This window comes from Melozone crissalis, unplaced genomic scaffold (assembly GCF_028551555.1).
Source record: "Melozone crissalis strain CALT ecotype California unplaced genomic scaffold, PUWL_Pcris_2 ptg000036l_1, whole genome shotgun sequence".
NCBI classification, from domain to species: Eukaryota; Metazoa; Chordata; class Aves; order Passeriformes; family Passerellidae; genus Melozone; species Melozone crissalis.
Window position 1 is genome coordinate 12,549,352 of NW_026535814.1, and position 22,137 is coordinate 12,571,488.

General features: G+C 43.7%; 1 protein-coding gene across 2 annotated transcripts in view; it reads left to right on the forward strand.

Moving 5' to 3' along the window:
* PDZD2 (PDZ domain containing 2) overlaps positions 1-22,137 on the forward strand; it is a 138,026-nt gene that overhangs the window by 70,864 nt on the left and 45,025 nt on the right. The window contains exons 3-5 of one of the 2 annotated variants that reach the window (XM_054283468.1): positions 12,176-12,318; positions 12,961-13,093; positions 15,207-15,374. The exons of the other annotated variant lie outside the window; for it this stretch is intronic. Of the exons in view, the coding sequence (XP_054139443.1) occupies positions 12,176-12,318; positions 12,961-13,093; positions 15,207-15,374 (444 nt within the window). The remainder of the gene's footprint in view (positions 1-12,175; positions 12,319-12,960; positions 13,094-15,206; positions 15,375-22,137) is intronic. 2 annotated transcript variants of the gene reach the window in all.

Below are 22,137 nucleotides of genomic sequence, written 5' to 3' on the forward strand. Positions count from 1 at the left end.
GAAAGAAAACATTAAAAGCTTAAAAATAAATAAATGAATCATTTGGTGTTTTGAAAGTTCTGGTCCATATAAAGGCTTCTTGAATCTGTTCTGAAGATATCTAAACACATGTTGTAAATGAAATTGATCAGACTTTTTTTTTAAGTGGAAAGCCAAAAATATATGTGTAAAAAAAGAGAAACTCTTGACCCAGAGCCATCTCGTGCTAGTGCTACCTTTATGTTTTGAATCATTTTGGTCTGAGGAGTAAATTGTTAAATTCAGAACATATATGTATCAATGTGAGCAATAAATAAATTTTTAATGCAAAGGATGGCTTCGTGAAATGTAAAAACATAGCTGAGGCACTGGAAAAATTCAAGAGCTGTAATCTGTTCAGTTGTGGTCTAGTGTCATTTAGTAAAATTGCTTCTCTATTTTTTTTTTATTTCCTTCCCCCCTAATATTTTGCTTGGAAATATGACCTCCATCTGTGTCAGTACTAATTACATTTTCCTGACATTTGAATGAGGAGAAATGTGAATATCTGGAGCCTGAGTAGCACGCTCAGTTCATCCTTTGCTTTTTAATGACAAGGGGGGCTTACAGAGGCCCATCACTTACAGCATCTGTGGGGTAGCTGCTATCAAAGTAATGAGTGGCCTAATTAAGTTTCTTAAGTATTGAATAGGGGCAGTGGTGAATAAAATTTTCAAAATTATTTGTTTCCTGTTAAAATAAAGAAAAAAGGTGAGGGATGAATACACTTGGGAGCCTCAGATCTCACTTCCAGCTCCATTTTCAAAGCATGACCTGGCACTCAGGCATGTGAGATCCAGTTGTGTCAGGAGCCTTTTGAAAACAGCATCCAGGATGTCCTGTCAGAAGTTGCAGCCTCCTTCCAGGCTTCAAAGCGCAAGCCAAACCTCCTGTGGCCTCAGGATGAGTTATCTCCTCCCGAGCAGGGACAGGGTGCATTGGCAGGGCACCCTCTCCATGGGGAAAGCAGCTCCCTCCCTGCTGCCTGCCCCGTGCTCACCATCTCCTCCACATGTTGGCTAATTGAATATCCACAGCTGTCAGCCCTGTGCCTCTGGAGAGCACTATATTTGCTTTTGGGGGAGCCCCAGCCTGCGGCGGACTAGATGGCTGCAGGTGGGAGGAAAGGCTTTGAGAAGCCACTCAGGGACCAGCATGGATGTGGGAGGACCTCCCTGGTCCCCCTCTCCTCTGCTCTTTTCCCACCCCAGGAGGCAGATTGGAGCTTTACTGAAACTGAATTGTGGAGTCCAGGAAAATTCCTTTTTTTTTCTTCTCTGTAGGAAATTAGTTTGAAGTTGTAACCAAAATAGGGGAGAAGAGGTTGGATTGATCTGCATGTCTTCAGCCACTGCTGTGCTGATCCCAGTGGCCAGCTCATGGCCAGTGCCTAGGGAATGTTGTGCTGAGAGAGCTTTTGAGGCATCTACGCTCCATTTCAGTGCCTTTCAGGGTGCTTCTCCCGCAAGCAAGGGGTTGTTCTGCCATTTTGTCTCCCATTTTCTCTGTGCATGCTGCTCATAACAGCAATGCTGGATCATGAGGCGACAGGCGAGATGAATACTGTTTGTCGAGTGAACCTGCCAGGAGATTCCTGTGTTACTGGTTTGTGTGCATGTGCCAGTGCCCTTCTTCAGGCTTGCTTTCATCTCTCAGATCTTGATCTGTCTCTCCTTGCACTTGGCATTGCTATCACTATGTATAAACAAATCTGCTAGGCTGTCTGCTGGTATGTAACCCTCAGTAAATATTGTACCTGTCAATTAGCAGGCAGCATTTAATGTTTACAGGTGGTTAAGTTATGCTGCAATGTTTTTAGGATGAACCTAAATGACTTTTAAAAATGTGGGGATTCAAAGCAGCAAAGCTGTGTATCTGCCTGACAGGAAGATCTCTAAGATCTGGAAAGCAGACCTGACCTTGGAGAGGACCCAGGCTGGCAGCAGTGGGAGTCAAGGGCAGTGATTTAAGATTAGGCAGCCTCTGAGCTGGAGTAATGACCCATCATATCCTGTAAACATTGGAAGCTTAAACACAGATATCAAAGTTTATTTCTTCTATTCAGTGGCCTGAGACAGAGTGTAGTTTTGCAGGGTGATTATACAGGCATAGATGGAAGAGAAGCATGGGAAGGGGCTTCTGGGGCCCACTAAAAATTATAAAGAAAAGGAAACTGTGAACTTTCCACTCAATATACCAGTCCTGTGGTTTCACTGTCCTGACTTGTGGGACAGAATCCCTCAGTTTTGTTCTCAGTTTCTCTGTCCTGGTCTTTTTAGAAGATCTGCTTTCTGTTGTTCAGCCCCTAAGGAGTGCCCAGAGATGGCCAGATACAGCTGGCATGGGCAGGGATCAGAAGTAGGACTGGAGTTTGCAAAGACCAGATTAGGAGTGTGAGGGGCTGGAGTCTGGTTGTCAGAGGGGTCCTAAACTGATCCAGGTTTTGCTGGCATGATGAGAAGTTTGGCTTTCAGGTTTGGCCAGGTTTGGCTTTCACTGATGAAGCCAGAGGAAGCTTGGACAAAGATAAGTTATACCAGAACAGACTAGCCACCTTGGCTTCCTCCATCCTCAGCAGGATGCTCTGAAAACCCTGAAAAACCCAGCTGTTAAGAGCAAAAACAAGACACCCCCAGAGCGGCCTTGAATTCTGTTCTTTATAAGCATCCAAAGTATTAAGGTCTTGAAATCCAGGTCCAAATTTATCAGTGACTAGTGGAAACTGTGAAAAGAACATTAGGCAGCGTGAAAATGTTTTAATATTTAAGGGAGGCAGGTGAGAGGAGCTGGGGCTGTGCATTTCAGCATTTCTCCAGTGCCAAAGATACGTGGCACGGGAGGAGCTCAGGGTGTCCTGGGTGGTGGTAGCGCTGTGGTGGGATGCCTTTCCAGGATGGAAACAGATTAGCATCTGATGGTTCTGCAAACTGTGCACCATGCTTTTCTGAAGTCAGCGTGCCATCTATTACAAAAGGAGAGAAAGGGGAAGGCAAGGGAATGTTAATGCTTTGCCTCTTAGGGGTTTTTGTGCAGGTCTGGGTTTTGGCAGTAGTTGAGGATCTCGGCTCCGTGCTGTTAACCCCATTGCTCTGGTCTCAGTCCCCAGAGCAGTGTGCCTGCCTAGCCAGCTTTGCTCTTACAGCCCAACTGAGCCCAGCTTGCATGGACCACAACCCTCTCCAGATGTGTGAGCTTGAATACAGGTGCACACAGACGTGTCTGTATGTAGAGAACCAGCCAGGACTTGCTTTTGTACTGCATGGTACATTTTATCAGCAGCTCTTTTCATTCTTCGGGCCCATTATTGCTTTCTTACTGACGTGGCTCATCTTGGGTAGGGATGAATGCTTTTGAATTGCATTTTACTTTGCAGTTAGGGAAGGCTGACAGCCATTCTACAGCAGTACTTGCCAATTAGTGTTGGTAAATGCCAGCATTACCTTGACTTTTGGTTAGTGGAAAATGTTCCTTATCTTGCCAAGCAGAAGAGGAAGGCTAATAGCACATTACAGGAATCAAAACATGAGGCTTGAGATAATGCAATGGCTTTAAGCATTTTACTGTTTCGTTAAACTTGATGGGGAAAAAAAAATTCTCACCCTTTTTCTGTACCAAACTTGTATAACTTGCTGTGAGCAAGGTAGTCCAGTGAAGCTACTGAAGCTAAGTCGCTTTACATCTATTTTTTTTGGCAGCCTAAGCAGTAATTACAGTTTCATCAAGGCTTTTATGGGATTCTTGTGATGCACGGTTTAGACATAAATAACGCTGGGTTTAGGTGTTAATGTAGATACTTTTAGTCATGTAAAGGCCTTCCTCAGAATCTTATTCAGTTCTTAACATCTTTTTATCTGTTGTGTTTTCTTCCAACTTTCATTAACATGGATCCTGGGGCTATCTGCTGTCTTGAAGTTTTAATGTGCACTGTGATAAGCATGTCTTTCCTCTTTGTTGTCTGTTTTGGGTTGTAAACTCTCTTAGGGACAAGGGCTGTCTTTTAATTGCAGCTGTACAGCACTGACAAAACTTGGCCTTGTTTTTGCTTGGGGTTTTAGGAAGTGCTTTGATGTAACTAGCAGTGAAATTACAGTTAATATTTTTTGCTGCCAGTTATGTTCCACCTTGCCATAAAACAACAAGCATCCCGATTTTCTGGGGTTAAGTCGCTTGCTGCCAAATTTTTTTCAACTGACTTAAGATTCTGCTTGCCTTTGCTGTGATTTAAGTGATAGCTGCAGCTGTGGTGCTGTAGACTTTAATTTTGAATAGCAACCTGTCCTTTTATCTTGTTTTTGTACTGAATTTTCCAAGGGTGCTTGGGTGTAGAGATGGTCTGGTAATGGATAAGTTACAATGTGTTGGTTTTACTGTGTCACCTTGAAACGAGGTCTTCACTCTTGGAAATGAGCTCTCCCCAAAGGCAGCACGGGAATGTTCGAGGTTCTGTTGCAGGAGGGCTCAGCCATACTCAGCTATCATAAACCATAGGTGAAAACCCTTCTATGAAAGCCTTTCCCACCCACAGAGAAAGTGGGTCTTTGGGCCTTTTCTCTCAATATTTTGTGTGCCATATTATAGAGACAGCAAACCCACAACTGAAATGCAAATGACTAGCTTTAGCTGAAATTCAAGTTCACACCATTTTATATTTTAATCATTAAGTGTGAATAGTTGAAACCAAGTGGACATGCCTAAAAATAGGGTATGTTGTCTGCTTAGGTGCTGCAATGTTTCAGGCATTTTTTGGAATTACAAAGCTACATACACTTAATTTTTGAGGCAGAATGCTGAAAGCACTGAGCAAATCCTAGAGATTCCTGCTGTGGACATATGTAATACCAGTCCCCGTGAGACATCCCTCTTTAGCTGACATCAGTGTGTGGTGACCTACTCTAGGCTGGGCTTTAATCTGCTGCAGGCTGCAAGGGTGTTTTCTTCACCCTCAGCAACCAGCCATTCCCAAAAGCCCACCAAGAGCATGAGACTGGGTACTCAGTACCCAGGAGGGTACAAACACCTGTAAAAGCCAGAGCCTCCTCAGGGGCAATTGCCAGGCAGAAACCCCCTAGGGTCAGAGACGGAGGAGAAAATCCTTTGTCTGATCTCTCAATAATGATTCAGCTGATGGCAAGAGTGGAGCAGTTCAGAGGGGTGCAATCCAGATGGTGATGGTTCAGGATGACAAATGATTCCAGCAGGTTTTTGTGAGGGGTGATGGTGTAGTTCAGGTGCTTGCACTGGCTGATAAAATGTTAAAGCCCTTGCCAAGGAAATGATGTCAACAAGCAGTCTGTCTTGGGAGATGGATCCCTGGGCGACAGTCTTGCTTAAAGTCGAGAAATTTTCATCCACTCTGCTGTGCTGCCTGTTTTGTGTATTTTAATTATGTGTTTGTGTTTGGGGGAGGGTATGTTTTTGCTTTTTACTGTTCCCCAGGCTTCATCCCCTAGGACACTTCTCTTTTCATGGGGAAAGTACTCACATTTTTGTAAAAAGATGCCAAACGTCTGGCGGCTGTTTGTCCAAACAAGGGGACTTGTGAGATCAGAAATGAACACTTGAACAAAATCACAGTTGTGTCTGTGCTTCTGGCTTTGAGGACATGGAGAATTTATATTGTCAATACTGTGTGATTCCTGTTGGGTTTGGGGATTTCCCCCCCTCTTTTAAGTAGTGTAGGAGACACACTGTATGGCTTGCATCACCTAGGGGCAGAAACCAAAGGCTTCAGTGGTTCAGCATTAAGAAACTTTCATAGGCGGTAAGGATGGACAAAAACCTCCTGTCTTGGAATAATTTATTGATAAAGAAATTTAAGATTATTTCCCTCCCCTGCTTTTGATTTATCTTGGAATTGTTTAGCGTGCTTGTGCAACCAAGAAAACAAAACCCAACGTAGTAGATGACAACAGGGGTCCTGCTTTCAGATCAACCTTAAAAATAAAATGGCTAAGATCAGATAAAAAATACACTCATTATCCACTAATGAAATAATTGTTTTGTTATGAATCTGCAAAAATCAGATTTTGGCATGATTTTCTGATGCTGAGTCATTCACATTAATATCTGAGATGTGAAGAGTGATGGCTTTTGACTGTATCTTAAGACTGATGCGTTCAAGCTGCTCACCTGGTATGTGATGGTGCAAGTTAATTCCCCAGCTACCCGTCTGTCTGTCCCACCTGCCTGCTGGGGATTCAGGAATAGAGGGAGGAGGCATGATGTGATCCAAGGTGGGGCAGGGTGCTGGGAGTAGTGCTTTTAATTGGTCTCACATCAGTGAAGGATGCTGGGCAGTGGTGTGTGCTGGGACCAACCCAATGTTCTCCCTGTTCATGTAGAGAGGGTTTCTTGCACTACAGGTCTAATGTAATGCATTTCTCTTTGGGGCATTTTGTGCTGGTTTTCAGCTCTTGTGATCAGCATGCTGGTTGCCAGCTGCTGTGAAGCTTCTCAAAGTAAATTTTTATAATGCATGGAACTTGGAACTTTCTGTTCAGTGTCACGTTTCCAGAGCAGCTTGGTGGCTGGTGAGGAAGATGCTTGCTTCTGCTGCTCCTGATGGGAGACCCTGACAAGTTTGTAAGTGGGAACTGGTCCCTGCAGACTGAAAGTAAAAATACATGTTGAATTGAGGGCGGGAGTCATCCCATGGGCTGGATTCAGGTCCGTGTCAGTCAGCTGGTGTGTGCATACAGACTTTGCATGGTTATTGATAGTCTTATCAGGGCTTATCTCTGTTTTTGTTTTAAAATTGTTACATATTTGCATCAGCTTCATCTGAATTGATGCTGTGACAGAAAGTGTTTTTTCATAGACAACTATTTTACATTTTCCACTTTACTGTCTGGCTTTTTAACTACTTACGGTGTTTCTGTTTTCCATTTGTTTACACCTTGCTCCTGCCAAGCTTTTCTTTTAAGAAAGATTTCAAAGCAATTTTTTTTCTTTTGTATATACAGATTTGCAGCTTCTTGAACACAGCACCGTCAAAATAAGTCAAACCCCTTTTAAATCCCCTGCAATTAGCTAGTGAAGGGGAAGCGGGGGAAAGAATGGCTCCAGTGTCTTTTGCTCATTTATTTATTTATTTTCCTTAACACTCAGAGGAAAAACGTTCCTTTTTGTTTTATTAATGATGTGCTTATGAAATGGAGTGTTTGATGGTGTGCACTTGGAGCAGGCGGAAGGCGAGCTTCCCCACGTCGCGCTGGCAGCACGCTCCCTTTCTGATCTGCAGCTCTCTTAGTTCTTAGTTTATTCCAGATGTAGGCTCGCTCTCAGCAGAGGCTGCCTGATGTACAATGGCTTCATGGTGGAGAAAAAAACGGCCTGTGGGGACCCACTGGAAGCTGCCAGTTGTATTCTCTATTCTCACTTGTGTTCGGTTACATAAGATGACCCTTCCCCTGTGGGCCCCCCACTTCGCAATTAATCCAAGTAGAATATTCATACTGTCTTTTAAAACATTTTAATTATTTGTAACCTAGGCACTTTGAAGTTGATCAGATTCAAGCAGGAGGAGGCATGATGTTGTGGTCCAAAGGACTGCCTGCTTGAAAGAGCCAAGTTGGGAGGAAAGTTGAGTCACTAAGAGTGATGTAACTGTGGAGAATAGAAATTAGCCATTAGTCCAGCTGCAGCCTGACTTGACCATTTGTGTTTCTGTTTGCTGTGTGAGGGAAGTAAAAAAGTGCAAGTCTGGAAGGGATTTCAAGAGATGACCCAATCTCATCTCATCCTCTGAGACTGACTTTGACAAATGTTGGTTCATCATGTCCATGAAATCCTTTGCTGGGAGGAATCCATGTAGGCAGGGCTGCTGCTGCCTGGAATTACAGGCAAAGTCCATGGGGTGCATCTGGGCAGAGTTAAGATTTATTCAAGTCCCTGACAATTTTTTGCTTCCTATTGCTTTGAAACTCTCAAAGCAAGTGTGTCTTTCTGAATGTCCATCTTCGCCAAATCTCAGGTGAATTGCATGGCATTCTTTGGATTGTCTTATACAAGTATTCATGTCATGGTGAGAAACAAAGCCCACTCCACAAAATTTGAAGAGTTTAATAAGGGATAATACGAGACAGATCAATAAAGCAAAAGTAGCAGCTCTGAGTGCATGGCAGCAGCCAGAGGCTCACTCAGTTTTTTTAGCCAGCAATCCTTTATACTATTGCAGTTGCATTACTTTCTCAAGTGACTTTACACGTTTTTGGAGCCAGGTTACTACAACTCCGCCTTCGGTTGCCTCAGCATTGTGTAAGTCCACAGCTACAGTCTCCAAGGGTCCATCAGGGGGACAGTCCTGGGTGGTCTTCTGATGCCACTTTAGACTCCTTTTATAGTATTTTGTTCTCTACCTGTGCTGTCTTGGTTATACATTTTTCAAAAGCCGTTGTATCTTGTGGTACATCCTTTGCAAGCGGGTTTACATCTTGTGATAGCCTGGCTTTAGACGCGGTTTTAGTTACACTGTTCACAAAAGCAATTACGATTGCACTTTATCTACAGAAGTAGTTACAATTTATAATAATTTGCAAAAGCATATACATAGTAGCAAAAGCCAACTGTTGCATAGCAGATGGTAACATCCTGTTATCCTGTTATGTCGTGAGCCTGTCCTCAAGTGCTGCACAGGGTGCTTGCGACCTGCCTTTGGCTAAGGAATATAGTTGCCTCTCCTAAGGAGTAAGCAAGGCTGGATATCACCTGGTCCCTGGCTGTGGTAGGGGCTGGAAGTGCCTCGCTCTCTGTCCCTGATGAGGATTTCTGGAGTTTGAGACTGAGCTGGCATCAGCGCATCTTGGGCTTTGTGCTTCAAGCGCTTTTGCACCAAGAGCTGTGAGGTCACATGTACAGATTTCCTGTGTCTCTGGTGAACAAAGCTGGGGGGATGTTATTCTGAGTTATTTGAAAGTGAAGCTCTGAGAATTATTCTGAGAGGACGGGAAAATTCAGATGTTAATAGAAATGTGGAACTGACAGCAGCTGAGCAGCCACCGGAATCGTGCAGGCGATCAAAGAGCGGACAGCATTTAAACTCATCCTCTGGGCAGGGATTAAGCAGGCTCCAAGGGCAGTGACATCAGACCTACAAAATGCCAAAACTAACTGCACTTGGAGTTTCCTTTGGGTATTGCAAGTCTCTGGAGTGGAGTGAAGGCACCAGAATCCTAGCTTTCATTTAAACACTAAGTGAGCTGGAAGCCTTTTTGTTCATGAAGGAAAGCTTGAAAATAGGATACTTCATCATTTTCAAAAATAAACACATTCATTACTACTTTTTTTTTTCTTCTTTTTTAAAGCATTTAAGTTTTGTGTAGTTTAACCTGGGAGTCCTCAACAAAACCAGCTTTAAGTAAAATTTAAATGCATTTATAAATCCTTAGAATTGGCACAGAGCTTTACTTTTAAGGCTTTCCTGTGATGGACCCGCTTAAGATGCACGTTCAAAGCAGCACCATTTTTAGCCAGCTGTGAAGTATCCCATGCTGCTCTGTAGAGAGAACACAGCAGCTTCATGGGGAGGGAAAGGGGGTTCTGCTGGACACCCCCTTTCTCCAGAGGCCTCAAGGCAAGGCTGGCAGTCTGCTCATCATACATAGCTTTCAAAACCTGGGATTGACATCCCTCAGAGGTACGTGTGTGTTGGTGGGGGGCGTTTGCTTTCAGTGCATGGTTAAGTGAAGAGCTATGAATGTTTTATGAAGGAAAGGGAAAGAACAGTGAGGGGTTCTGATTTCCAGCTGACGACGCTGAGTTGTTTATTCCCAGTGAAATCCCTGCAGCTGATCGAGGACTGAAGGGACAGCGTTTTCTTACACGGGACTTGGTGGCAGTGGCATTTGAAAATGAGTGAAAGAAATACATGTTGGGGCATGTGCCAGTTGGTTTTGTTGTCTTTGTGGATGTGTTTTTCTGCCCATGTTTGCACTGAGCAGTGCTTTACTTCGCAAGTGCTTTTGATTACTTTGCAACAGCTTTTGATTTTAGTGGGCATTCAAAAGGAATGAGATTGGTACTTGCATCAAGAGCAGTAGTCTTGCCATTTGCTATTATTAAGTGCTATGTATATGAATATTTGAGAGTTGGTCAGTTAAGAATAAATTTGGGAATTTTTGCAATAAAATATATGATAGAGAAGAGTGCTAAGGAGTGCAAGCCAGGCACATTGTAGGCCTTGGTGTAACTTAGGTTCCAAAAAGCTTTTCCAAGTCATTAAAGGCAACTTTACGACTGCATTGTTAAATTTTATTGGAAAGTCTGCTTTCAAACTGGGTTTAACAAAGGGGCATTCAAAGTGGCATCTTATGAGGCGAAGGATGGTCATTCTTTCAGCCTGGGCTTAGTTGGGGGAGGTAGAGAGATTGTATTTCTCTGCTGTACTGTCTTCATTATGTGTGCATGGTACTTCACAGCAATAAAACTTCTCTGGAGCATTTTCATGCTGTAGTTCAGTTCTGGTTTTTAGCTAGATAAATATAGTTGACTCTTGCCCCTGCATTTAACACAGTGTCTCATGTGTCACTTTAATTTATTTTAAAGCATCCTCTGTCCTGACATGTCCTGTTATTCAGCAGGCGACTGGCCCTTTATAAAGGCATTGAAGATCCCAGTTAAGCCTGCTGGGATATTGCCCATCTGCAAGGCATTCAAGTTAACAAATTACCCACAGGTGTATGTTTTCAGGCTCAAACTTTCAGGTCACCTCTTTGGGAACCTGGTTTGGTTTTGCTGTTTCTCCTACCTGTGGTCTAAGTGCTAGGATTCATTAATATCATAGATGTTGTTATTATTAACATTCATGTTAACATTAGTAATGTTAACCCTAATTATTCTTGTTATTTTTCACTTTATTCCTAAGATATTGTTCTAGTTACTGACCTCTTTGTTCCTTTTGCTGAAAAAGTAATATTTTTAAAGTTTCAGGGATGAAGTGAAAAAAACCTCACATTTTTTTCACTTAATACTCTGGTAAACAACAGTGGCCTAAAATCTGCAGGTTGCTGCCACAGCCCTTGGGTTTGCCGATATATTTAGCAGTTCTCCTTCTCAGAAACCAGCAGCAATTTGTGCATGCTCTTCACAGTTTGCTATGAAATTTTAATCATCTTTGCTACTTGGGCATTTGGGTAGTGCGAGAATGTTACTTGTGTGCATAACACACCCAGTCAGAAATAGCTGACCTGGTGCCTGGTGACTACAACACATGGCTTAAAAATTGCCTCTGAATTGTGCATTTTGCTGTCTTACAAGCTTGAAAACTTCCAAGGGTTTTTCATAATCCTGTAGTCTTGGTTCTTCCCCTCTCTGACAGCATCCTGGCAACTGCCTTACTTATCTTGCTTACTTGTTTTTCTCTTTCCTTTTTTGCTCTGCTGATACTGTCACACTTGTGTTTCCTTGTGCCCAGTCCTGCCAGTAGGACTCATGGGAGCTAGTTTCTGTTTTGCATTTCATATTACTCTGAAGTTTGTAAACTGCTTTTTGGGTAAATCTTTACAGCAATTAAAAATAAGCAAAACCAATAAAGGTGTCTTGAACATTGCTTATTACCTTGCTTATACTGAAAATTATTCTCCACAGTGGGTAAATTTATTATTTACAATCTGTGCCACAGCTGCCCAGTAAGACATACTTGATTGGCAGCTGATAATTTGAAGTTGGTGGTTTTTTTCCTGTGTCTCAAATCCTGCAAACCCTTCTGGAGAGGGAAGCACTGCTGTGTGATGCAAGTCTGGTCCCTGCTGCAACAGCAGCTGCACCACCTGATGTTCAAGGTCCCCCTTGAACCACATCTTGGTCCTCTGCAGCCCTGCACGGCTCATCCTTGAGTTTTGGCGAAGGGGTTTGAGGCCGCTGGTTGCTCTGGGAAGGACCAGGGCATTGAGAGCCTCTGCGTGGCTCAGAAAAGCTGCAAACACCCCTGCAAGGAAACTTCTACGTGCTGACCCTGCTCTGTGCTGCCTCCTCCTTTCTGCCTCCTTCGCTTGGACCACAGCTAACATAGCAAAGCTCAGCAGAAACACCAGTATAGCTTGGGCTATACAGGTGTGTGGTGATGGGCAGCAAGGTGCTAAATAGCTCCCTCCCATACCCTCCAGCCCTCTCCTGGTGTTCCAAATCCAAATTGAAGGACTTTCTGCACGTTTTCTCTCAGCGAGAAGGTTGCCGCATATGGAAGATGCACATCCTGAAGGGGACGGACGGGCTGGGAATCCAGATCACGGGAGGCAGAGGGTCAAAGCGGTCCCCTCACAGCATCATCGTCACCCATGTGGAGGAAGGTGGCTCTGCACACAGGTGAGGTGACAGTGGTGCCTTCATGGTGGTGGGTGGGATGGGATAACCATCACTGTTATCTGGGTTCATGAGAGGAGTTCGGGGTTTTGCCCTCCCGTGGTGTGAGGGTGAGAATATGGCATAGTCAGACTAAAAATTTATTTTTGTGTTTGATCACTGAAGCTTCTTGTAGAAGGTTTTGTCCAAACTGTAGACAGGTCAAACACTTCCTTGGTGGTGGAGGGAAAACCAAGGAGCCTGATGGCTTGTTGGGCTTTTCCCCCAAGTCCATTTTTGGAAGATGTGCCTTTCCCATGGGATCAGTTGTGCAACCCCAGGGTCCTTACTGACTGCCCTGCTGTTCCTCATGGGGTGGAGATGAGGCTTGCTACTGTTCCCTTACCTAATCCAGTGGGGCACACAGAGGACTTGTGGAGTCTCAGCCCTGCAAAGAGGGTGAAATTCCCCTGGTTATAACAATGATTTCAGGTGGGCACCTTTCTTGAGCCCCTTTTTCTAGAAAGTAATACTGTGCTGATCACTGCAAGCTCAGCATAGTGAGATCGTACGTTGTCCATGCCTCCGCATCCCACCACATTCCAGCGGAGCCGGGCACTGTGGTAGGACCACCTGCAGCTCCATGTTCCCGCTGTGTTTCTGCAGGGATGGCAGGCTGATGGCTGGCGATGAGCTCCTCATGATCAACGGGCAGTCGCTGGTGGGGCTCTCCCACCAGGACGCCGTGGCCCTCCTCCGCTCGGCCGCTGGCCTGGTGCAGCTGGTGGTCTCCAGCAAGGTACAGACATCTCCTGGGTGGGCTCCCTAACGTACATCCGCAAGTGTTTGAGCAAGTGCTGCATGAAAAGGGTGTGTTTTCCATAGGGAATCACGTGTGCGCTTCTGCTGCTCTAAATTTAATGCGCAGCGAGGGGAAATATATCAGTAGCTGCCATAAATCTGTGGCAAATCACCACGGTATAGACCAAATTAATGATTTGCTTGTACTGTCACTGTCACTCAGTGTGCAGATGAGCATTTATTCATGCACACGTTACCTAAGTTTCGGCCAAAACCATTTTCTTAAAATTACATGCTGAGTAGAGCCGGCTGTTCTGAGCCTCTTCTGCTTCCTGCCTGCACAGCCTGTGTACCTCTCATCTCTGTCCTGTCTGTGTGCCTGAGATTTCTTGAAAATTATCTCTTGACTTGAGTTCCTTATTTTGTCCTTGTTAATAGCATGGAATGGAGCTCTTCTAGATAAAGGAACATGAAACTTCAGGGAAATGAGAGTGGAACTTATTTATCAGTTGGACTCTTTGTTCTGCCTTGATCACAGAAGAGGTTGAGGGGATATTACATAATATTTTGCCTCTTTGTTTAAGAAAGTCCTGCTCACCTCCATTCGCTCTTCTCCATGGAGCATATCCTGCTGCCCCTGGACCTGGGTTGCTGCAGGTGTTTGGTGCATGGCCAACCAACTCCCAAAAGCACCCAGGGATCTCAAATTAGGACCTGACTGCAACGTGGGGGTCACCAGGGCCTTTGAGGTGGTGTCAGGAACATCTTGGCCCAAATAGAGCACTCATATACCTGCATTTCCAGGGTGTCAGCAAGCCACTGTGTCAGAATTTTAAATATTTCTCTTAGCTTCACCTTCAGATTTCCCCAGCCACCCCAAAGCAGGTTTCTGTGACTTTAATGTCTTATGCTCTTAAGGGTTCCCTGGATGCTGCATGCACGTGTTTTTCAAGAAAAGTCTCTATTCCACCATATCCAAAGTGAAGAGCCTGTGACTTCTCTAACATTTCTGTTAAACATTGAAGTTCACTGCAGACCTTCTTCAGAGTCACAGTCTAGCACTAACCCCACAAGTGTTTATTCTGGAAACACCACACTTTGTCCTGAAGTAGGTACATTTTGTGTTTCCTTTAGACAGCTGGATTCTGCCAAAGCACACGGCAGTAGACTGCATTTATTTCTCCTTAAAATTAAGTGCTTGTTCCTATGATGACCTCATCAAAATAATCATCATGCAAAAACTTAGGGCATAAAACTTCAGTTTCCTGATCAGACTGTGAATCTGCCTGTCCTGGGCTCTGTACACTTGGACAGTTTTCATATCCTTGGAAGAGGGACTTGGAAAGGCAAGCAGTAGGGAATACAGCCTGTCCTGCATTTCTGGCAGCCCCAGAAAAGGTGTAGATAGGTGAAGTGTTCCCTAGTAGCTCCCTCTGGGCATTCATTATTTGTTGGCATAGGAATGTAGCTTTGCCTTTTGATCTGGTGATCAGTAACACAGAATTTGTTCTGAAAGCAGTGAGCCTGTCTGGCCACTGCTTTTGGCTGAGGCACATGTGTGCCTACCAGAAAACATGGCAAAGACTGGAAGCAGATGCTTGAGCATCGGGAATGAGTTGGTAGGATTGGTGGGATTGGTGGGTTAGTTTTCTTTGTATTGTCCTAAGTAGCATTGTCAGTGTATTATTCTTTTGTCTCTAGGTAGATAAACATGTAAAGGGAATGTCCATAGGGAGGGAACAGGAGCACAGGCTGTGATTTGGGTTTCAATGGTGTGAGTAATGAGGTCTGTCAGCTCTCAGTTCACTGTCAGTGACATTTACTAAATCCAAGGTGGGGAGGAACAGGCTGCCGAAGAAGCATTTATTTTAAATTCTTCTTTATAAAATCTAAATATTCTAAGCATGAATTGGCCTACATTTATTATATATAAACTTTAAAACCAAGCCTGCTGTTTATAACCAGACCATTAAAAGTTTGAGAAGTGGAAGTGTGTAACACAGGGAGGATTACCAGGGAGCTCACACTGGGCAGGTGAGATGGGGCAGCTTTACTGTGGCACTGGTGTTTTTCTGCATGTGATGTAATATATTGTGTTGTCTCTCGGGTAGGAATCTTCTGAAGGGGATCTTCTGAAGTATCCATCTACCAGTTTGCCAGACTTGCTTAGCACTTGCTCAGTCCAAGACTCTGTCTCTTGCACTGACAATAAGGAAAATGAAGAGCCGGAAGAGGAAGATGTGAAAGGAGTGAATGTGTCTCCTGAAAAACTGGTTGCTGTAAGTGTGGTTTTGGTGTGACATTTTTACTTTCTCTCTCAAAGCCCGTTGGCATCTGTCACATTCTTCTACAGCCTGACAAGGAGCACGTCCTTGGGACCAGGCAATCCCACCCCACCCAGCCCTTCTCTGCACAGGATGTGGGGGAGAAGCTGGAAAGGGGATGGCATTTACCACAGCCCCTGCCACCTCTGAGCTGCAGCAAGGCAGCAGCACAGGGAACAGGAGCTCTCGAGGCCTCCAGCCTATGTTGCAATCATGGTTTTGTTTTTCTCTTCGATTGTTTTCCACCCACTTCCACTGCTTTTGTTGGATCTGATGCAAAGTCTCTTGCCATGCTTACGCAGTTACATGCTCTTCTTTCCCCTCCTTTTGTAACAAAACTTCTTTAACAGTTTATGATCCAAGTCTTGAAGTTTCTATTTGCTCTCTCGAAGCCAACAGACATTTTGGAGGAGGGATAGGAATTTCTGGCGGTGAACCATAGTTGAAGTTCTGAATAAATGCTGCCAGTTGATAATCTCACTTGCATTCCCTTCAGGGCTGCATTAAGAAGAGATTAAGCGGGTTATTGTTATTTATTTGTAATGCAGCAGCTCTATGAAACTTCATAGGTCTTCTGGGCCTTTTTTTGTATGGTGCAGACAAAAAATAAAAGTATATTTCTAATCTAAAGAGCTTGTGGACTGGTTTTCCGACTAGGGAAGGCAGGTGGATTCACTTGAAGGTTTTATCTACTTCTTATTTTCCCTTCTTGTCTTCCCCTCACACTCTTTTCTGTTAAAATAAATAAGTTAAACCTTTCAGTGGCTCAGATATAATATTGGTTTGGTGATTTGTTTTGATCTTATATTTTTACACTTACACCTGAGCAAAAAGGCTGTTCCCCAGAATGAGTTTCATGATGCTGGTGTTTACTTCCTACATGCCTGTCATCTCTGACTTACTTTGAGTCAATGTTTATAACACTCTCACACATCTTAATACTCCGACAAATTTTGTTATTTCTTCACTGTCTTCTTTTCTATGTGTGAGGGTGCCTTTTTTGGGGGATGAAGGGAAAAACAAATAAATGTGGGACGCTTAGCATGCTGATGTTGGTGTAGTGTTTGTGTGCGAACTTGAGTGGGCATCTAAGCATTCTTTCAACTGTCAAAATACTTTGAATTCTTCTACATATCATGCTTTCTATTCTGGTAATTTCTAATACGGCTATGGCTTGGCAGCACTTAAATATAAAAATCAATTTCGACAAAATTTAATTATGTGTGGCTTCAGGATTAAGCTCCCTGGCATTCCAGTGACTCTTTCAGCACACACTGGGAGTTATCTGTCACTTGGTTTGCTCATGTCTATTCCAGCAAGGCTCTGCCTGGTTGCCAGTGACGGCTTTTTCATCAAGTGTTTCCTTTCCAGATTAATGTTGTGCTCAGGGAGGCTCAGGATGGTTGAGGTGCTCGTGACCATGAGGACACAGCTGCATGAGCCTCCCAGAGCCCTTCTGCTTGGACTTGAGTTGAGAGCCTGCCCTGATGTCCATCGCAGCTGGCGGTGGTGGTGGCCACTAACTCAGAGCCAGCTGGATTTGCCTGCCTGTCGGGCGCTCTCACCCCTGATGGCAATAGCTCTTGGCTTTCAGAATGCATCAGTGGAAGGCTGAGGGGAAATCACAGAAATATGGGTACAATAAACACTTTAGAAGAGTAGCAGTAGAGTTTTTTTTTTCATTGTCTTTTTTGCTTCTAGTAATTTCTTTTGTTGAAAGGATGTAATTTAAAGAAATGTAATAAGTTATTGGTGACTTTCAGGACATCTTCTGATTTTGCTTGATCTGCAGATGAAATCATTGCTTTGCTGATCCAAAGCACAGAATGTGTTTGTGTTCCCCTTGCAATTGCTGTGTCAGCCTCAGAGTGCAGACAGGCCTCTGCAGCCTGGGGTGGGCAGAGTCTGTACTGTGTAAACCTCTCATTTTTACCTTTATCCTCATCCATCCCACTCAGATCTGGGCAGCCTGAGCTGGGCTGGGCTGTGCAAATACTGCATACCACAGAGGAAGGTAAATGTATGGAAAAGATAAAATTCATGTGGCTTTTTTCCTCCTGGCAAGACTGGGAGGATTTTTCATAGCAAAGCTTAGAAGATGATTTCAAGGCCAGTATGAAATCAAAGCATCACAAAATTTTATTTTTAAATTTATATGAATGTATAGTCCAATTTATTATTGCACAATTGCTCTGGAAATCACTGCTCTGCACTGTTCTCACGCTTTTGATGATATTCATGTGTCTTCTCTTTCTCTCACATATATTCCACTATATCTGTACTGTAGATAAGGGATGACAGTGTGGCTGAGGATTAAAACAGGAACTAAGCTGGGCTATTTTTAATCAATGCAAATGTAATTGTATTGGACTTTCAGGATGGGTGGTACTCAAGGTCTGCACCAGGTAAGTGAGACTGTGATCTCAGTCTAAGAGTCAGTCTTAGGTTTGAAGCTGACTCTCAACTCAGCCCTGTCCAGGAGTTAACCTTTCTCACCCCTGACAAGCGGTTAATGGATTTTCTTGTTCACTCTGCAGGGCTCTGGAGGGACTTAAAGGGGTGCTGTCAGGTGCTTATGTCATAATGAGTAATTCAGAGTGTTTTATTGTCAGCTGAGGCTTCACTGTCCCTTTTCTGACCCAGAACAATGTCTATCTAATTCTTAAAAAAGTATAGAAGATACTAAAAACTTGCAGGAGCGTCTAGGTTTGTCAGAGATATTGTGTCATTAACTTCTCTGTGAGTACAATCTGCTGCTGAGCGTTCAGAGCCATAATTAATAGACCTGATGGACTTGTGTTTTAGCACCTGATTGCCTAAAGGCTGAACCAGGCAGAAAAAACAATCACTTGGAATGAAGGTTTGTATTCAAATATTCATCCTTATAGCTACTTAGAACTCAGCTGGACCAGGCTCTTAAGGAAAGCGTCATAAGTTGTCACTGTTTTGAAATGGGACACCACCCCAAGGTCCCTTCCAACCTGGATTATTTTAAAAATCGGTGGGAAAAAATAGTTAAAATTAAAGTTATCTTTTCTAGATGCTGGTCGTGAAAAAATTTCCCCATGAGCAGTTGTTTTCAAGTCTTTTAAGTTCTGCTCCAGCATTTTTGGACAGGAAAATAGAGTCTGAGCTAGTCAGCTTCTGCAGAACACAGCAGAAGAGTTTAGTGACACTTGAAAACTGTAATTTAAGAGAAATATCACTTTAAGTCTTACTTGAAAGTCCACTTGTTAAGTTTCATTAATAAAAATCACATAATACAATTTAAATGGAGTTCTGCTTTTACAGTCTTCTTATGTAAAGCCCTGTTTAACATGAAACATGCCTTAAAGTTTTAACTTCATTAAGACTTGTGCTGCCAGGCAGAAAAAGGATTACATTAATGTCCTTAAAGTGCAATTCTTTCAGGGTTAGTTTGTCTAAAATGTTCCTTAACTTCAGACACTGGCCAGAGAGTTGTGTTATCCTAAATGGTCCTGAGACATTTCGGGGATTTTTAACTCCTCCACCCCAATCCATATTTTGCCATGTGCAGTTGACACTGCTATTCTAAAATGTCACTAATTATGTCCAAGTGCAAAATAGGATAATATGATAGTATTTACTTTGCATGATTTATTTTTAATTCTAGTTCACTTTTACTAATGTTTCTGTGGCTTGAAATTGAACCTGTCATTGCATTGCTGGCTGGTGGATGAACCTGGGAAGTGAACTCTAAAGAGAAGGCTCATCTGCCAAGAATTTACAAAGTGTCCAATGAATTTGGGGATTTTTGGTCCGTAGACAGAAGCATGTGCCATTCATAGTTCCTTCAGAAGTTACTTGCCTTTGTGTGGTTCAATATCTGATGGTCTGAATATTTTTTAAATGTCCAGCTTCAGTGACCAGCTTTATATTAATGGCTTGAAAATTCTAGAGGTTTGTAAAACACAGCAAGAGGGTGTGTGCCTCAGAAGGTTTGGATCTGTAGTTGCTGGAGGCAGGGATGGAAGGTTGGGGACTGCTCCTCTGTACTTAAATCTTGTGTTCTTCCCAGATTCCTAAATCTACTATTGCTGATGCTGGAGGCAGGACCCTGAGCTGAGTCTGTTCCATGCAGAATAGAGCTGTAAAAAGAGAAAAGAAGCTCACCCTCATCTCTTCCTTTTGAGGGGGCGCGGGGAAGGGAATTTGCCTCCCTGGGCCCGGGCTCACCATGCGGGCAAGCCGTGGGGACACCACCTCTGGCAGCGCCCCCAGCTGCGTGACCCTCTGCTGTGGGGTGTCAGGGCCTTTCTACTCATATTTAATCATTTTGAGATGACCTGAAGTGTGGGATGTGTGCCTTCACGTCAGTGCCAGGCGTGTTGCATGCAGAGACATCCATGACCCTGCAAGGTCTTCACCCTCCTACCAGGAGCAGAAACAGGATGGCTGCTGCTAAAGGTTCCCTGTGTGATCCACGTTACCTGATCCCTGCCAAAGCCCACTTGTGGTTTTCATGCCAGACATGTAGCTGAAAGGGGATAAATAAACCTGTTTGGTGAATGTGAAGAATTGCATTTGTTTAACTCTGCTCCCTCTCAGTTCATATTTTGTTTTTCTGTGCTGTAGGACTGACTAGTTGTTTTCTGCCATGAGCCTTTCTGTCTTACCAGGGAATCCACACATAATTACCTGTAGCCATGCAAGCATAATGAAGAACAGGATAACTATGCCATAACTTTAAAAACAGTCTTGGGGTCAAAAGTTCTTCTGGAAACACTGAGAGAGAATTTCAGAGAAAGCATTAACATTGAGAAGGAACAGGAAGCATAACTCAACAATTAAATGTGTTCAGGGCGTGGAGAGGGGCCCTCGTTACTTGGAGTACTGGAGTGTTTGTTCCCATTAGGGCACTGCAGTCTCAACACAGGCTGCAGAAACACAGCTCACTCCTCAAACAGCGCTGCATGGCTGAGAGAAAAGCAAGAAAAATATTTTCCTGACAGAAATTTGCTTAGCAATTTTTAATGCTTTACTTAGGGATGAGGGGAAGGGGAAGAAATTGAAGAGCCTGGTGTGGGGCTTTTTTATGTACTGGGAAGGGTTCAACAACTCTTTTCCTCTTTGTGGTGATGACTGGCAATGTTTGCAGATCCTGCCCTGTGCCCCATCTCTCTTGGAAGGGGCAGGCAAGGGCAGGATCCAGCTGTACCTTGGCGTGGCTCACCGCTGCTGCTCAGCTGTAAATGCTGAATTTGTTGGAAGTCTGGCTGTACTGTACCTTTCTGAGCATATCGATGGGATCTGTGCCCATGCAGTGCCCTTCCCTCATGCTGTGGTTGATGAGACACACTGGGTCCTTCAGTGACACCAGAAGCAAGTTTTCAGAGTAAATGTAATTAAGAATTTGGGCAAGAGAAAATGACAAAATGCTTGGAGACCAAATCTTGTTCACACAGTGTTAGGGCTTCTAGTGTTTCTAGAAGCCCTATCACATTAAAATAGGCAATTGCAGTTGGACTTGTTGTGGGGGGTTGCTCAGCAGTGGGCTGGTTGCGGTGGTGTGACACTGGTCAGGGCTGGGGGAAGGTGTCACTTGAGCTGGGGGAGCAAGAAGAGTGCTGAAAGGCCTCCAGGGGTGCAGCATCTCTGGATTACTGTTTTTCACACATTGTAAAATTCACCTGTCAAGGAGACATTAACATGAGTGCGTTCTTCATGTCAGGAGGGAGCTCCTCAGAGCACTCCTATCATTCCCATTGCCTGGCTCCCAGCCTTTCTGGGCCTTTTTCTACTGCTTCCATCTTAAAGACCAGAGAAAACTCTTTCACCCAGGGTCCAGTACTTGAAGGGTTCTCTGTAGATGTGATGCTGTCTCCAAATCATGAATATTTCCTGTTGCTTGGGCTGGTGGAACATAATCTTTCTTACTTGACCATAAATAACAGTGTGGACAATGCCCAGAGTTACAGTTTTTGTTCTTCCCATGTGATGAAAGCCGAGTCAGCAGAGTAATAGAAACACAAGTTTGTCTATGGTACAGGTTCTGCATGGTCTTTGTTTTTGTGAATGAGGGCTTTTCCCATAAAGCATCAGATACAGTACAGCCTGTCTCTCGTTTGGCTGTTTGGATAACTGCCCGGTTTTGAAGGAGATGAACTGCCTTTAACAAGCTAAAAATAACACCCTCATGGCACTGGAACAAGAGAAATGCTGTCACAGCCATGCAGTTCACATACATTAGCAGAAGTATGATACACACTCGAGAATTTTTGAGTTAGTGTGAATGTCTCAGAGCCACATCTGCAAATTTTTGGCTGTGTGCACTGTCCAGTCTTGGTTGGAATCAGGTAAAAATAATTTGAGATGTGCTGTGTAGCATTCATAATGTACGAGATTTCAGATCCTTGAAGATGCAGGTAAGAAAGACATGTCATCCAGGTATGAAAGACAATTCTTACATATTCCATATCTTCTTGTATACTTAGGATGCTATAAAATGCCAGTTTGCAGCTGAAATCCAAAGCTCCCACCAGTGGTGTCATGGGAACACTCTCTGCAGCTGTTGGTTGACGTCGGTATATTAAGAAGGTCTTGTTTCATTCTCAGGAGAGCTATTTATTTTGAGGAGTGATTATTGCATATTTTGTCCTTCAGTGGGAATTAAAAGATTGTCATTAAAAAAAAAAAGAAAAAGAAAGAAAAAAAGATAAGCTATTTATTGTTTGTTATGATGTAAAGGCTCCAGATT